We start from the raw sequence: 17,273 nt of genomic DNA on the forward strand, positions 1-17,273 counted from the left end.
TGTATTATTTTCGTCTAGTATTACCATTTTATTATGATAACAACGAAATTTATCAGCACATTCCATATCTCCTACTGAGAGCTCGGTACATAGTGAAGGAGTTACCTTTCCTATTCCCTACTTGAAGGTCAGCGCATAATGTATAGCGCATAATGTGCAATAATAATTCCCTGTATGTTATAAGGTAATTATATCCCCTATCCCTTGTTTAAAACTCAGTACGTAGTAAAGGGGTTGTCTTCCCTACTCCCTATTCAGAGATCACTACATAAAGTAAATGTACATATAACAAACATAATAGTAACCACATACACAATATATAAACATTCTTACTAGTTGTGAAGCAAATACTTATGTGATTCTACAATGTTTCACCCTCTGACAGTTTTTAAGACTGTCGTCCACCATGAGAGATGGTCAGTGACAATGCCTGACAGGCGCATTCAGTGACAACCGGATAATATGCATGGCATATCTCAGACAAGTTGAACGATGAACTATTGTACCTTTTGCCACTGCAGTGATAGCTCATACCAAAGTACAACTAAAATGTCAAGCTTGGGCTGAGATTTTACTCATTCCAAGAAATTGTTTAACTTCCTTCTTGTTATTTTACGATCTGGTGCCACTTCACAATTCAAAGTTTCTTCCTTTATCCGAATATCAAGTCTTAAAAGGGAAGGTTTTTATCTGAATCATAGATAATTTATGATTCAGACAACTCAACTTGCAGCAATACTAACACGGAAATGACATTGTCTAAACGCTTTCGTTTAAAAAGCTAGTCAGAAAGAGCAAAGCTGCCTGTTAAACCATTTCACTTCCAGCCATGTGTAAATTTAGCTTTTGGCCCACTGCCAGCCATTATGCTGCGTGACATGTGAAACACTTTATTTCAATTTCAAACACTATTCAGAGTATTTTTGTTACATACTTTATATTGCCAACATGCTAATAAACAGAACTATGCAAAATATTTATTGTATCTATATATTGTATATTATATTATATATCAGTATATTATATTGTGCATCGCTATAGCTACTGTGAAGCTACGATCACTACAAAGCTATTACAATCTTCTACAATGTTCCATAATCTTACAACAATATTAGTTTCATCATCGTTAGAGTTGTTACTTTTATCATCTGATTATTCACTCAAGTCTGAATTGGCTAAAATGTTATCAACAACAACTGTTCTTTTTATAGCACGTGAGGTGCTTGCAGAAGCCATAATGCAGCTAAAAAGTTCGGACGACAAAAAATGTATGATTTTCTGATTTCTGATCAAAGATTACAATTTTCAACGCGAATATAGGCTAATTTATGAGAGAGAAATATTCGACATCATCGTCAATGCCAGAGAAGTACCAAAGATGTTATGTTATGGTTATGTTGTCACGAATCAATAAAATTCAGTTACTACACAGCCACTGAAAATTTCGCAAAAATGTGTCTATGGCAGTTGATCATAGATTTTGCATAAACTCGCGAAGGGCAGAGAAAGGGTTAAAGAGAGGCTTTGGCACGACAGACTTGAGTTACCCAGGCTTTTGGGATTGTCTGCACGCTTAAAGCGACGAGAAAACAACTCCAACTAACGAATACATCTTCATATAAATGCTTATAAATACTGGATATTAGAAACCACTTGTAGTCTATATATCTGGCTATATAGACGGTCTGGCTATTAGATAACCCCGATTCTAAAACATCATCTAGAAAAAAAATGGACACATAATTCGGACCAGATGTCACTTATGAGAGCAGAGAATTGAATTACTCAAGTAATCTATCAGAGTGAAGGCGTGAGACCAGTAAATAGCCAACCTCTGATCATTACATAGAAATACCAACTTACCGGTAGTCTTCACGAGAGAAGCAGACGATGCAGCAGAGCTGATGTTTTTCCCAATTCCCAACGTTCGAGTAACTCCGCCTACATTCATCGTCACTCCAGCTCTGTTAGCTCCGCCTACTGTCATAGTAACCCCACCCGTAGAGCTTCTGTTAAGACCGCCTACATTCTGCACTTGCAGTACATTAGTTCTAGGGGGTGTTTGCCCAGAGCCAGACACTATCTGCACTGATCTAGAAGCGACCGACACATTGTCTCCACCTATAACAAGGTACCGAGAATATGAATGCTGAGCTTGCTATCAGGTATAGCAAGAAAATGCTTAGCTAAGAAAAGACGAATCCTACCAGGAATATGTAGCTGGGTGAGATGTGGTTGCGGTGCTCCTCCCGCTGCTCCTTTCTGAACTCCCTGAGTCGGGACCAGCCTGGCCAGCACAGGAGTCCCGGAAGTGTTACCCACAATCCTATTCACCAGACTTGAACTTGCAGACAATTGCTTGCCAACGGAAGAGCCAGATGAGCCAGTCATAACCTTTTGCACCATATTAGCCTGTGCCCCTACTCCTAAAATATTAAACAAAGAAAGACTTGGATAAAGAAAATAAAAGATCACACAAAGGCGCTTGCTAGAACTGATTTGATTTAGACAAAAGCTCAACATTGGAGTTGAATCCTTATTTTTAACTCTTTTACTACAGAACTTTTGCTCTTTCTGACGAAATTAATTCATGCCAAAATTTTTTGTGAAGTGGACTCGCTATTTTTGCTATAAAAGCTAGATTTTCTGTCAAAGAACTTTAATCTAAAGTACTTTGCAATCAACAAAAAATTCTGCACTAGAATCAATGCATTTGACAAACAAAAATCATGCTCAGTCTTTGTTTTTAGCTTAGCGAAAACGGCTGCAAAAGAAAAACGCTAACATTTTTGCTGTTTGACCAAAACACAGTCTCATATACATGTATATCAATACCCACGAAAACCCACTCTCGAATAAAATATCATTATCAGAAACATCTGAGGCTAAATGTTGAAAAATATCACCAGCAGAAATACATTTAGAGGTCCCTGTTTACAATTTTTTTTCCATCCATCCTCAATAAAAAAATTGGAAACTGCTATATTATGCTGTGACTTCTGAGTAAAAAGAAAACTAACTGGTTCGCTTTATTGCCAATAACCTAATATCCTAAATTTATTGTGGCAAAAGTGTAGTTAGATCCGTAAACTCTGTGATCCGTGATCAATGCTTTTATAAGTACCAAGGTGAACCGTTATGAAGGCTTTTATAAGTACCAAGGTGAACCGTTATGAAGGCTTTTATAAGTACCAAGGTGAACCGTTATGAAGGCTTTTATAAGTACCAAGGCGAACCTTTATGAAGGCTTTTATAAGTACCAAGGTGAACCGTTATGAAGGCTTTTATAAGTACCGTTATGAAGGCTTCCCGTAGCGAATGAGTGTTTAGCATGATGCTCTAAATTTTGTGTGACTGACTATAAATTTCAAACGGATGCATCAGTAGATATAATTTGTTTGAGACAACCGGCTAGATGAACTGATCCCACCAGCGAATATTTAGCATGAGTTATACATGGTGATGAGTTGCCTCTCTTGCGGTTTTGAAATGAACTTCCCTCATTCCTGCACGCTTACTGATTACAGATTACAAATGATTAAAATAATATTACTTATCTTGTAATAGGGCTCGTATAAAGGACAAAGGAATGAGGTGAGACTGACCTTGTGTAGAAGGTATACGCTGGTAAACAACGGCTCCCTTTGGAAGGCTCGAACTGTGGAATAGAGCTGGTGCTGTTTCACTAGTTGGCCAGTTCGGACTAGTATGGTGGAGACTGTCTACAGATGCTGCTCGATTCATCTGACCAACTGATGCCGGCCTCTTCTGTAGTATGAAAGAGTGAAGGCTTCAAGTGAGTTACCAAATAATGGGTGCTTAGAAAATATTTGACACATTTAACGGGATGCAATGGTTCCTTTCTTCTTAACTCCGTAAAAAAAAAACTTCTAGGACAACCTGAGCTATCCTGTCACCATGCACTAGTAGGGAAATTCCCGATGACAATCAGTGATTAACACTGAATGTTAGCAAATTTAGGAAACTGTATGATAAGTAAGTCACACATATATCACGAGCAAATGTATTTTACTAGTTTTAACATATATTCATAAGAATTGTCTTCTCTTTCAGACTAACTTAAAAAAAAGCAGACTGCTAATTATATGATGGCTTGCTCTAGTTCCTTAACCCCTTTAAGGTTTGAAAGACACATAATTCGCTGCGCGTATAGTTAATGCGTTGTCAGGGCGACACATGTGTCGATTCCTGTAGAACGTCTACCGCGTTTGTTTCTATTGATTCATAAGGCATATATAAGCCGTTTATGATGGAGATCGTTGTTGTAGTGATCTACAGAAAGCTTTGAGTTATACTCGCTGTAATTTACTGCGAATCATCTTCAAAAGTTTGTGTTATTATTATAATTGTAAACAATGACGAGAGATCATTTGCGTAGTTGATGTTTTTTATTGAGGTAGGACTTCCTCACTTACCTCGATGTTTTTACAACTAGTTGCATTGGAACCACGTTTGTCTTTATGTTGAAATTATTTTTATTATTACCAAAATTATAATGGCAACAAATAGAAGACGTTTTATGACGTTTTGATATTTCTTTATATTCAGACAGGATATTCGATGATATACATGTTTGTATTTTTTGTATTATAATAGTTTATAACAATGTTGTATTGTTTGTATTATAACCGTTTGTAAGTGTTGTTTGAAATTTGAATAAACTGGATAAAAAAATTATAATTCCGCAGTATTAATTTATTATGAGTTACAAATTAGTGATTATTTGACACAATGATAGCATTCAGATAACCTACCAAAGTATATTCAGCTACTTCAACACAGCTGGATGGTTCTTTTGCATGTTTATAGCTAGTAAAACTAACAAATATCATTGAAATACTTGCAGCCAAAGTCATCAAATATAGTACAAGTATATACAAGACAAAAACGATTATAATTTTGCAACAATCGTTTTTTTTTAAATGGGGTATTCTGCTTCTATTACAGCACTCAGATACTCTACCAAGGCATACTTAGCAGCTCCAACACAGCATGATGTTTATTTTCTATGTTTATAGACAGTAAAACTAAAAAAAAATATTGAAATACCTGCAGCCAAAGTAGTGCAAATAGGTATTGAAAATTGCATATTTTCGCAAATAAATTAGCATTTTGGGTATTTTTTTAGAAAAAAAATCAAACCCCGAAAGGGTTAATGATGCACACGCTAGTTCAAGTGAATATTTTAATAATGGCTTGGTAAACAGGCCACAGATTTTCCTCAACTATCACCAAACGTAGCTGCAAACTGCTCTATTCAGACTATATTTATGTACAAGCTAGTCTAGCCATATGATTACACATTTCTGTTCAGCAGTTATGATCAAGCTGTCATAAGCTTGTTTACAGGTAACGTATACCTACTGTAACGTTTCACCGACATTTGAAAAGATTCTGGTAATTCTGTGTAGGAACTTTACCATTGATATGAGTCACCAATAATTTTAGTGTTTTTTTAAAACTTCATACAGCCATGATTATAACGCTTGTATAATAACCGAGTTTTCCTTGCATGTTCACACGTTATTCAACTCGGCTGCAACATGACCACAAACAATACTCAGATATAAGTCAACCATAAAATATTTACCCTAAAATCGTCTCCCAGAAACTCGACTTATACACAAGTATATATGGTAACTGCTGTAACAGCGTACTTCCCTCCAACCAGAAAGCTTTAAATTATGTATTGCTTATTCCTCTACAAATTGATTGTCAGCTGCCAGCTTGCATCTTTTCTCGCTATAGCCACAAATTTTTAAAACAGCATCTTTGAATCAGCCTATTAACATTTTGCTTTGTCTCTCACAGCTGCTGGGAAGTACTGAAAACTCAGTCAAGAATTCATACAAACAAAACAAATGGATGACTTCAATTTAAACTTGTGATGCCGAGAATTTAGCAGAGTCATTTTACAAATGAATAATTTTTACTAACATTTTAGTAATTTGTGGGTGATATCTTGAAAAATGGGTCTCTTTATAAAAATTACTAGAATGGTCAGGTGTCAGCTCTAAGCTACAAGCGGCAGCATGGTGTCTAACCGCTCAAGTATAACAAAGATGATGCTACGCTTGGTGGATACAACAAAGAACTGGCTTAACTTGCCACTCTGTAAAGCACATTTATAAGATGAAAAGAACAGTATTGAATGTGAATTATTACTAGCACCACTAACCGCTGCTCAAACAGCTAAAGTGATGACGAGTGTCTCTTTTGAAGTGAACATGGAATTATGCGGGAAGCCAACATGTCAGACAAAGATCCACCGGAACAGTCACAGCCCTTTTTGTCTTCTGTTAGCCATCATCTTAACATGTTAAGATGTTAACATGTTAAGATGTTTAACAAGTGTCAAAAAACAACATTGGATACTGCAGAGCTTGCTAATGGTCTAACGCTGATAGCTGTACCGTCGGTGTTGTTTCTCAAGCTATTACCATAATGTAAGTAATGGTGGTTAAGATTTTAGTTTCCTACCTTCAGCTTTGAGAGCTGGTGAAAGATTTGCAACCATTAATAAACCTTGTTCTTCGAAATATCTCAAAAGAAATCACAGATGATTAGTGAGCAGCGGGGTTACTTCCATGTGTCTACCACTGTGTAATGTGTCATTAAATGAAAAGCGCTATGAAAAGCCAACTATATTGTAGAGCTCTGCTACATGTGGAGAGGCTGCCTACCAGACCTTTATATAGTGGGCCTGTCACATACTACTAAGATAAAGAGATCTACATCTTTTGCAAGAATTTGAAGCAATCTTTACTCTGGCAGCTTCTTTCTGGACACCTAATGAGCCTATAGACTGATAAGGAGAATCCTTCAACAAATCATTTCTAAAATAATATTGGTTTGGATTACGATTGATTTGATGCTTGAAGTGACCTCGCTGACTAACGGCACCTATGACACTAGAGTCACAGATATTAATGTTGCTGACCTAAGGCACCTATGACACTAGAGTCACAGATATTAATGTTGCTGACTAACGGCACCTATGACACTAGAGTCACAGATATTGACCTCGCTGACTGACCCCCTGATCATGTTTAAAGAATAGAGAAAGCATAATATTATTATGCTTTATTATTCATCTTGAGGTGTTGACTGATGTTTTAAAAAAAGAATCAAGGAGATTGACCAACCAGAAGCTGAGATATAGCCAGCCAAACACAGGTCTACCAAAAAACAAAAGTGTTTTGGTAATCATCAATATATGACGTATGAAATCGACTTGTGTGCCATTGGTCAATTAAGCCAACTAATGCGCTCTCCTATAACAATCACGGCGTTTTAATTGGTTTAATCCCTGGGAGTATAGAACAATCAAATTGGGCCTAACAATCATCGCTCCTAGAATTCCGAACCAGTCCCTCTGACGTGTAGATTAGTTTTAGCATAAAATAATTACACGCATCTATTATTTCGCAACATTTCGCTATCTTGCTAGTTCAGCTCAGTTTTGTTGTTCTCCTACTTAGCTTCCCTATTCAGACTCATCTTTAGCGTTGTTCAGATTTTTTTAACTATAGCTAATAAATAGAATCAATTAAATCAATCATCAATCTCGGTTATCATTTGGAATTTTCTACAAATTATATTAGTTACATCATTTGTTCTATACGCAGTTATATTATTATTTTGTATAATATGCATTATGAATATTATATAAATCATAAAAAATAATCATAGATAAGATAATAGATCAATAGAAAAATCAAAGCAAAAGTTATCGTTTTCTTTTCTTATAGCAAGAGCAGCACGGTCAAGTTGGCCTTTTTAAGATTATGGCTGTAGTGAACTTCCGGTCTGTTAATAGTGACGATAATCATGAAAATCAACTGAATGCTGCAGTAGATACACAGTAGAAGAATGCTGCAGTAGATACACAGTAGAAAAATGATGAAGGAACAAAAAGTCCCATTCCTATTTCTTATTGTAAACAAACTGCAACTCGCGGATATCGCATATAGACTATACACGCGCCGTTCGTTGAACAGATGATCTTCGGAGCAAATCCGTGGAGATCGAGTTAAAGTTTGAAGCACAATAGTCAAAATCTGCTCTTCTGCTTTGAAAAATCATGGCGAGGGGTTGTGGGCAAATGCCTTTACCACACAATGTTTGGTTGATTTTTCTGAGAACCCAGAGCTAGTATGTAAATTATTTACTATCGCGAGAAGCGTTTCACATCTCGTAGCCGAAACAATCATTATACATAACGGCGGTAAGGGTGCGTAACTCCGGCACATGACCATTAAGTCGATTTTATACGTCACAGTATTCGGGATTTTCGAAGGGTTTTCCTCTGATTCTTTATTAGGTAGACCTGGGTTTGGCTGGCTATATCTCAGCTTCTAGTGGGTCAATCTCCTTGATTCTTTTTTTAGAACATCGGTCAACACCTCAAGATAACTAATAAAGCATAATAATATTATGCTTTCTCTATTCTTTAAGCAGGCTAGGAAAGACAAACTCAAGGAAGAACTGCATATCAACACTAATACTGCTTGAATTCACATGAACAAGACAACTACTCTGATGAATACTAGGTGTTAGGAATGACTCGAGATATTCCACATATAATTGTATAAAAAAGACAGGTACGGGAATGACTCATGCTTACCTGGGACATGGATGGAGGAAGCTGCATGCTAATCAACCTTGTAGGACCAGGAGATGTCACAGACAGACTCCTGCTAAGTTCTCCAGGGTGGTCCACTTTAAGAGCCCTCATTTGAGGCGCAACAGCAGGCTTTGCACTCACCTGCATCATATGTCATGTAAGTATTTCTACTATTTATACAGAGATGTATGCATCAGTGTATATGTTGCTTGGAAAACACATTGCAGAGGTTTGTACGACAGAGATAATACGAGACACGACTATATGATTAAATAATTGTGTAAAGGCAACCAAAATAATTTATGAATAGAAATTATTGGGTGAAATCTGTGCTAGTAAATAAATTCAACATTGTCATTGTGTGTTTGTTAGTCTGTGAAAGACTTATGCATTTCCACACTTTCGGTCGATTTCATTCAAACTGCACATGCTCCTTGCCTTGCGCCAGGTCGTCAAAAATATTAGACTTCAAAACTGTGTCAGGGTTCTTAGAATCAGCCTCTTGAACACCCCCTGCAGGTCATCTGATTGGTAATAAAAGAAATGGTGTGCTCACTGTTAGTATATACGTATTTGTATCACACAAAAAGTTCCAAAGATAAATTATGTTGCTTAGTTTATCATATGGTTGTGTTTGATATTGTATATATAACAGTAAAGAAGAGATAATACCGTGGACTGAGAGCTAGGTGCTGCTGGAGGTGCGGAGAGAAGGGGGCTGACCGAGTCTACATCCATAATACTCTGCTCAGCAAGCTGCGTCTCTGCACGCATGCTGAGAAACGGACTCGCTTGGTTCGCTGTTGACTTACTGACCTTCTCCTGCAAAGCAATGGACCTCGTTATCATACAGAGTCATGAGTATTCACATACAACTGGTGACACCCTGACAACATATCCCAAATACAAACCACTTGTTCAACCATCTCTACTTAATAGCTCTAAAATATGATTCATTCCATAGAAATTATGTGAACAAATTTGGGACTACTTTTTATTTCTCTCACATTTATGCAAATTTTGAGTTTTGAATTTGATAGAAAAGATAACTCCTAGTAATATATAATTATACATTTTATTTTTACTGTACTCATAACTACAAATATTTCATTTTGCAACCCTGCTATAGGACTAAAGAGATCAACTCACTGATTCAGCAACGGTTCCCGACAGTGAACTTGAGGATTTATTAGGTTTCGAAGCTTTTTTGGCTTTCAGAGCAGCTCCTTGCGCTTGGTGCAACATTTCTGAAATAGCAAATACACCATTTGTCTATGAGTGGAGACAGATCTGTGTTTCTAAAACTAAGTTATGCATGCACATAAAAGACTATCTGTATATTCTGCAAGTAAATTCATCATGTAAATGTATGCATATATTTATAGAAAAACGTCCCTCCAGAAATCAAAACAATATTTTAAATATTTGTATTATTCTATTCTTCAAATATGTCATTCTTTAGCAAAATGTTGTCTTTGAAGTCTATTGATTCGTAAAAAAGATCAGCACTTCCTACAACAACCAGGTACAGTGTACTACATATCTACTGTACAGCAGATATGTAGTACACTGTACCTGGCGTACATATTTACTGTATAGTAGATATGATAAATCAGAAATATGACAAGAAATATTTAAGATCAAAACAACCAACACGCATCGAGTTACTCATCCATAAAGACATCAAAGTGCACTAAAAATAAAAGTGACCAACACATACCAAGTTCCCCAGCTGTCCTGTCTCCATGTAGGTACATCCAATTTTTTTTGCCAGAATCGAACTTAACACAAGGATCTTTCTCATAATGAAGTCTGTCCAGGGCACCGCTGACCACCTGAATGTAACTGACCTCATGAATATACTCGTCAAAAATTTACTCGAAGAACCTTAAAAAAGGGTTCTCTAAGGCAATGTTAAAGCATCTCTAATTTCAGCTAAACTTGTTGTCTTTCAATAAGGCCTCGGAGTAGAAGGATTGATCCAATGCAAAAAACTGACAAGTGAGCAACAAGGTAAAAGTATACGATAGAACTACGAAGAGTTCAGAGATTTAGTGCTGAGATCCAGCTGCTGTGAGACATCATGGTTAGAGAGACGATATATCCTCACTAGAAATATTCAGGCTAGGTAACTGCACCTGGAAACCTTACACATTATACAGCACATTATTGGGACCCTACGAGTCAAATCGTACGAACAATATCTCTTTTCTCATTACATTAATAAATTGTTTTAATATTTAATTTTTGCTTTTTTGCAGATATTATCATAAAAAGTGGGAGTAGGATCATAGAGTAACTGAAAATCTTTTTAAGATGATTTGAGCTAATAGATTTTTCAGTTACCACTTGTGTGCTTCTAGCAAGCGAGTCTCTCATACCAAGAAGAAAACAATCTATCATCCACCTTGAGCCTATATAATAACCTGCAGCCTCTGCTACGATGCAAACTGTGCTTTAGGAGTTATCCTTACTTATCTATCTCCATATCACACAAATCTAGCATTTCTACGTTTTAGATTTACGCAGAGGCAAACAGGGTATGTAGCACTTTAGTACTAATGCATTGTACTGAGTATGGCGTGAAGTGGTGGTCACTAAACATACAGTGTTGATGTGGCTGGAAGGCGCTGACTCTGAGATGAACTGCGACTGCTGAAGCAGGTCACATATTTCATATCGTGTACCTTCTCCATTGGGTAGCCTTGCGGCAGCATCTCTCACTACAATTTATAATCAGATAATCAGTGACAAGTGGGAGGTGTGAACAATTAATGATATTGCAAAGTCACTTGAGTGCAGAGAACACTTGCCACTGTCAATGAGAATTGGTAAAACCTTACAATTAGGTAACAATAACAAGACACCAGATTTTCTCAAAATGCAACGACAGGTATCTAAATGTTTCATTTTAAGAGCCCAATGTATGACAGATACATAAGAGACACACAGAGATTCCATAAAGCTATCGGTATACACAGTAGAGATACTTCAAACAAAGTGATAGAAAACTTAAAACTCGACAGCCAGACCTTACAACAAGTTTCCTATATGCTATGCTAAACATTGAAGCATTAGCTGCTTCATTCCTTTGTAGTAGTCTCTGGTTTTCATCTTTTATAGTAATATGAAAGATAGATACACACTTGTAGACATCAATTATATTAATTTAAAAAACGCCTCAAATAACCCATAACATGCAACAAAACAGAGAAAATGAGGAAATATCAAACAGTGATGATAACGATAAGAGTGGTAACAATATATTGATGCCAGTTGACTATAACTATAGTCAGCTGGTATCAAACCAGTGACCAGCGCTAAGAGAGTCATTAAAAATAACTAATTTAAAATCTTACAAAGGATTTCAGTTTTTTAGAGAAGAAATATGCAAATACAAAATAAACCGTTTAACTTATGGTACTTATTGATCAGTAAGGCAATATTATTGGTTACCATTTACTATTAACATTATCTAATCTTACTTTTCCAACCATCATAAAATATTGCAAGATTATTGGTGAATTATTTGGAAAAACATGCAGTATCAATACCTACAATGCAATAAAGGTATTGCATCAATAACTAAGTTACAATGCATGTATTGCAGCAAAAAACTAAGTTACAATGCATGTATTGCATCAAAAACTAAGTTGCAATGCATGTATTGCATCAATACACAAGTTGCAATAGATATGCTGCATCAATACCTAAGATCAAATAAATGTATTGCATCAATACTCAAATTTAAATGTATTGTCTCAATACTCAAAATGCAATAAATGTATTCCATCAATACATATGATGCTATAAATGCATTGCATCAATACTCTAGTTGCAATAAATGTATTGCATCAATACATAAGTTACAAGGGTAGTGAACATGCCATATCTAGTGCATTAAAAACTGAGGAGAAAAGTGAAGCGAGGAAAGAGAAATAGAGGGGTACCTAGTGTCAATATCGTGACATAGCTTGGCCGGTCATTGACAAGCAGTACGTGTTCTCTTGCTTTGTTATTAGAGTTGAGTGACACCTTGTCGTAGACACCTTTGATGGGCCCTACCAGGTACTCTTTGCCATTTAGCTTATAAGTGAAGCACCTGTGTGGGTGGGCATACCGTATCTTCTCCTGCATGACAATACAACCTTATTAGACAATGCCTAACAATAACAATATGAGTTGGAGGGTCTACATTTTATAGTTTTTATAATGACTATAACTTACCCTACTGGTAGTACATACCAACGCAGGGATATAAAACACTAAATATGTAAAATTCATTAAAAAGGAAATGGTTCGTTTCTGACACAATAAACAAAAAAAGCAAAAATAACAGTAAGACTTCAATAACTTAGAGCAAAATAAAAAAATTCAGTTCTGTCACCTGAGAAATCATAAGTGACAATTTGCCCAGAAAGACTATTTTAATATATAGTGCTGTTGTATTATTGTCCTACACTTGAGTATGTGAAACAATTACTAACTTTATCGGCGATGTGATAGTCTTTGGAAAAAAGATTGGGTAAAATAATACAATTATATAATAGAAATGATGATTATATATATATTGTATGTCTCTATACATTATACATAAAACATATATATACATATATAATACATATACAATATATATATTGTGTATATACAATACAATACATATTATATATAATGCCCGTAAAACCTATTTGAATGTCACCGCTAATAAAACTCCCCCATGAGAGAAGGGTTGAAAAATACAATGCTGTGCATTCAAGTAAAGGTTTTATTATATATATAATTATACATAATTATATATAATTTATATATATATGATTGCAAATATAATATAATTGTAAGATATAGACACACATCGTAAAATATTATTTACAAATATTATTAAAGAGCTTACTGCTACACGAGACTATTCTTCAAATCAACTCCTAGAAAGAGTACTGACCTGCTGATGAAATGTTTGTCCGTGATGAGATTCGGGTTTGTCCTCCTCCGTCTTCAAACCACCAACATCTCCCATGATCAGGGCTGGAAAGAAAAACGAACTTGATCATATGACAGTGCAATATAGCAGCTTTACCTTTCAACCAACATACACCCTGAGATATTGGTAGAACATGAGAGCTCAAAGGATACATGTACAGCTAAAGATAAACCATGTTCTGGAGTCAACTAATAGACCTAATATTTATATATTTATCAACTCATTGCTTGAACTTGTTAATATCACTACTATCATTGTTATCTTCGCTGGAACCAATCACGAATGACTGCGGATGAGAGTTACCAAACCATAATACAGTGTGCCCTCGGCTTATGATGACCCTGTTAAACGATTTTTGCGCCATAAAATGTGGAGCGTGATGCTTTTACATCCTCGCCATACGAATCCTATTTTGCCATGCGAATTCAACAAAGTTCCGCTCGAAATTTAAGTTTGGCCATCAGTGTGCTTATTACTTTAAAATGACAAAAATGTCGATATGCTGTTCGCCGAAAATCTTCTCACAACGACTGAAAGAGATACAATGATTGATATCTCTCAGTTCAGCATGCCTTGTGTGAAAAACGGTAATATTTTCCCTTTAGAACCAGTAGCAAAGTTGGAGTTGCGATCCCTTCGAACAGAGAGTCAGGGATCAGACAACTTCTCTTGGTCTGGTAACAAACAATAATCTACTTCATTACATATTAAGCAGAACATTTTCGAGGACAGCATTGTTTAGGCTTTCTTATCGAATTGGGTTGAAAAAGGTTTCAATGAGGTCGGCTAAAAAGTATAGTGAGAATGAAACTTGAAAGCAATAGGCAATAAAACTTTAGCGACAAAAAAGTTGAAGTTCAGTAATACTTAGCCTTAAACCATAACTGTCACGAACAACTTTTATCGTATTTACTGGGTAAATCAGACACGCTGATTCCGATTTTGTACTGAAAATAAAGATTAGTCCACTAACCTTCAAAGTCATTTAGGCTTTTTTAAAGCGTTTCAATATCCGCTTCGAAAACAACACAATTGGCATTACAAGCTCCGCCCATAAAAATATGTGACGAAACCTAGCTTTTTCAGGAACGGAAGTTAGGAATGTTTAGTCCGATTTAGAATAATAGAGATGGGTGTCTTAAAACCCATTATTATCTAAATCCAGCCTGTAAATTAATTTCAGTTTTTTATGAAAGGGATATAAACTATTTAAAATTGCTCGTAGCTTGTTACATGACGTTTAAATGGGCTGGACGCCGAGAAAAATGAGCTCAAAAAGCGCGGTTTTATCACAAGCTAGCGTTGTTATCGCGCTTTTTAAATATGCAATGCTAAATAGCTTATCTACCTTTCAGAAAAGACTGATATTATTTTTAAGGCTGAATTTAGATATTAATGGATTTTAAAACACCCATCTCTATTATTCTAAATCGGTCTAAACATACTTACGTAACTTCTGTTCCTAAAAAGCTAGGTTACGTCACGTATTTATGGGCGGAGCTTGTTATGCCAATCGTGTTGTTTTCGAGACCGATATTAAAACGCTATAAAAAATCCTTCATTACTCTGAAAGTTAGTGGCCTAATCTTTATTTTGATTACAAAATCGGCATCAGCGTGTCTGATTTACCTAGGAAATACGATAAAAGTTGTTCGTGACAGTTATGGTTTAAGTGTGTGTTTAGTAAGCTAAACGCATTAAATTCAACGTTTATATTATATGTCTGCCTTGAAAAAAGACCTCCCTATGATACGTACTGCACATATTATACTGCAGCGTTACATTTTATTGCAGATCATAACCGCTAAGTACACTAAAGTTACTGTAGGTAGCTATAGTCACTAAGGTTAACATACTATTTTGTTACTAATTTTCAATATGTACAGTACTTACATAAAATTTTGATGATTTCTACAAGGGAATTTTTGCGTTATAAAATTACTAAGGGTTTTTATGCCCCTCTATAAGACATTTTCGCTATGCGATGCTAACCCTGGAACAGATTATAAACATATGGCGAGGGAATACTGTACAGCAATAGAGAATTGCAAAAAATGAGCTTTCAGAAACAGCACAACTTTTTTGGTTGAGTAAATGATACGCTAAATATATACAGCCTGCATACCCATGTGACGTTTTTGACACCTGCATACACGTGTCAAAAATATTCACAGCCACATACCGTATTTTCAGGACTATCAACTGCACCCCTATAAAAGCCGCATCAGCTCTATTTCAAAAACCTGATAATAAAACAATACATAGGCCGCACCTTTTGTATAGGCAGCAGAACTCATAACAGTGCTTTTTAACACGGCAGCAACTTTGCTGGTTAAAACGAAACAGTACTGTTAGGCACTGTTTCGTTTTTTCTTTCACCGCTAGAGGCGCGCGCTAACTGGAGATTCTGGTTAGTGATTCCGTTAGTGATTAGTGAGACTCCGCTAGTTTCTTTCCCTCGCGGTGAAAGAAAAAACGACAGAATAGCCGCAGCCTCTAAATAAACCGCAAGGCTCAAAATGTCTGAAAAAATTAGTGGCTAATAGTCCGAAATGATATATGTATCTCTATGGTATATACTAAAGTCCCCATTGCCTCATTTAGAAATAAACATGTGAGAAAAAGCTTACTGAGAGATGGAATGTTTTCCAACAAAGAAGCCCATTCGCTATTGAGTCTTTCCTTAGAGCTGTTAGCATCAGTAGACCACCTCCAGAAACCTGCTGCGGTTGACACGAGCAGAGGAGATTCTGGATGCTCTAAAATCAATAATGAAATGCCACTGTTGAAACACTGATGAAGAATATCTGCCTTAAGAGCACAAAAAGCACATAACCAGGATTAGGAAAAGCACCTGCCTCGCATGACAATAAATTGGTATATGTAATGTGCTGAAAACACATCCCTGAAGTTGTCAACAGGTATGACAAACAAGCACCTGTCTATTGATGCCAGTTTAGAGAAACAATATACAGTACCAATATCACTCAAAAAATCCAAATTGAGTAATTTACTGGCAAATGAACATTTTTACTAAAAGTAAATCTATGATGCTCAGCTTTAGTTTCCTCACCACCTGTCGAATTAATTGAGAAACACAAAAGTTTTTCGGGTACATTGAAACAATAGTACGCAATGGGAGAATGTGTTAAAGCAGTCTGGTGCTTAGAATTCCGATCTAGCCAGTTCCGCCTTTAGAGGTCTGCTAAGAAAATATACCGACCTATGACTGTATGTATACATGGTAATCTATCCCGATAAACTTATCTCACCCAAGGACAAGTTACAATTTAAATATCTAATCAAAGTGTTCAAAGTTGTTTAGAATGTCAAAGTATTCGTTACCCGAACATACACTTTGCTCGGGTAACGAATACTTTGACAGTATAGGGAGAATGACACTAAAGGGTGTCATTCTCCTTTTGGTGTCATTCTCCCTATAGTGTAACATTGTTGTACTACTGCAACAACGTATTTGACATACTCTTTCAAAAAAATTTATCAAGTAGGATAGGCTAGACCAATAATAAAAATCCAGACAAAGGCCCGGATATGACAAAACAGGTGCCTCAACATGCTTTTTATTGTCACAGCAATACTGACAGTAGCACTTCTTATCACCATTCCTGTCTTGCAGTTGGCAACTTC

The 17,273-nt window shown here is 36.1% G+C and overlaps 1 protein-coding gene across 3 annotated transcripts in view; it reads right to left on the bottom strand.

The window, feature by feature from the left end:
- Positions 1-17,273, bottom strand: part of LOC137401524 (nuclear factor related to kappa-B-binding protein-like) — a 41,013-nt gene that overhangs the window by 5,839 nt on the left and 17,901 nt on the right. For 2 of the 3 annotated variants that reach the window (XM_068087920.1, XM_068087919.1), the window contains exons 11-21: positions 16,256-16,384; positions 13,587-13,669; positions 12,598-12,778; positions 11,255-11,370; positions 10,368-10,482; positions 9,797-9,894; positions 9,320-9,469; positions 8,648-8,788; positions 3,606-3,768; positions 2,208-2,426; positions 1,864-2,121 (exon numbers count right to left, since the gene is read on the bottom strand). In XM_068087920.1, the coding sequence (XP_067944021.1) occupies positions 1,864-2,121; positions 2,208-2,426; positions 3,606-3,768; positions 8,648-8,788; positions 9,320-9,469; positions 9,797-9,894; positions 10,368-10,482; positions 11,255-11,370; positions 12,598-12,778; positions 13,587-13,669; positions 16,256-16,384 (1,653 nt within the window). Of the gene's footprint in view, positions 1-1,863; positions 2,122-2,207; positions 2,427-3,605; positions 3,769-8,647; positions 8,789-9,319; positions 9,470-9,796; positions 9,920-10,367; positions 10,483-11,245; positions 11,371-12,597; positions 12,779-13,586; positions 13,670-16,255; positions 16,385-17,273 lie in introns of all 3 variants that reach the window. The other variant, XM_068087922.1, reaches the window with a different exon arrangement.

The sequence above is a fragment of the Watersipora subatra genome, chromosome 8 (assembly GCF_963576615.1).
Source record: "Watersipora subatra chromosome 8, tzWatSuba1.1, whole genome shotgun sequence".
NCBI lineage: Eukaryota > Metazoa > Bryozoa > Gymnolaemata > Cheilostomatida > Watersiporidae > Watersipora > Watersipora subatra.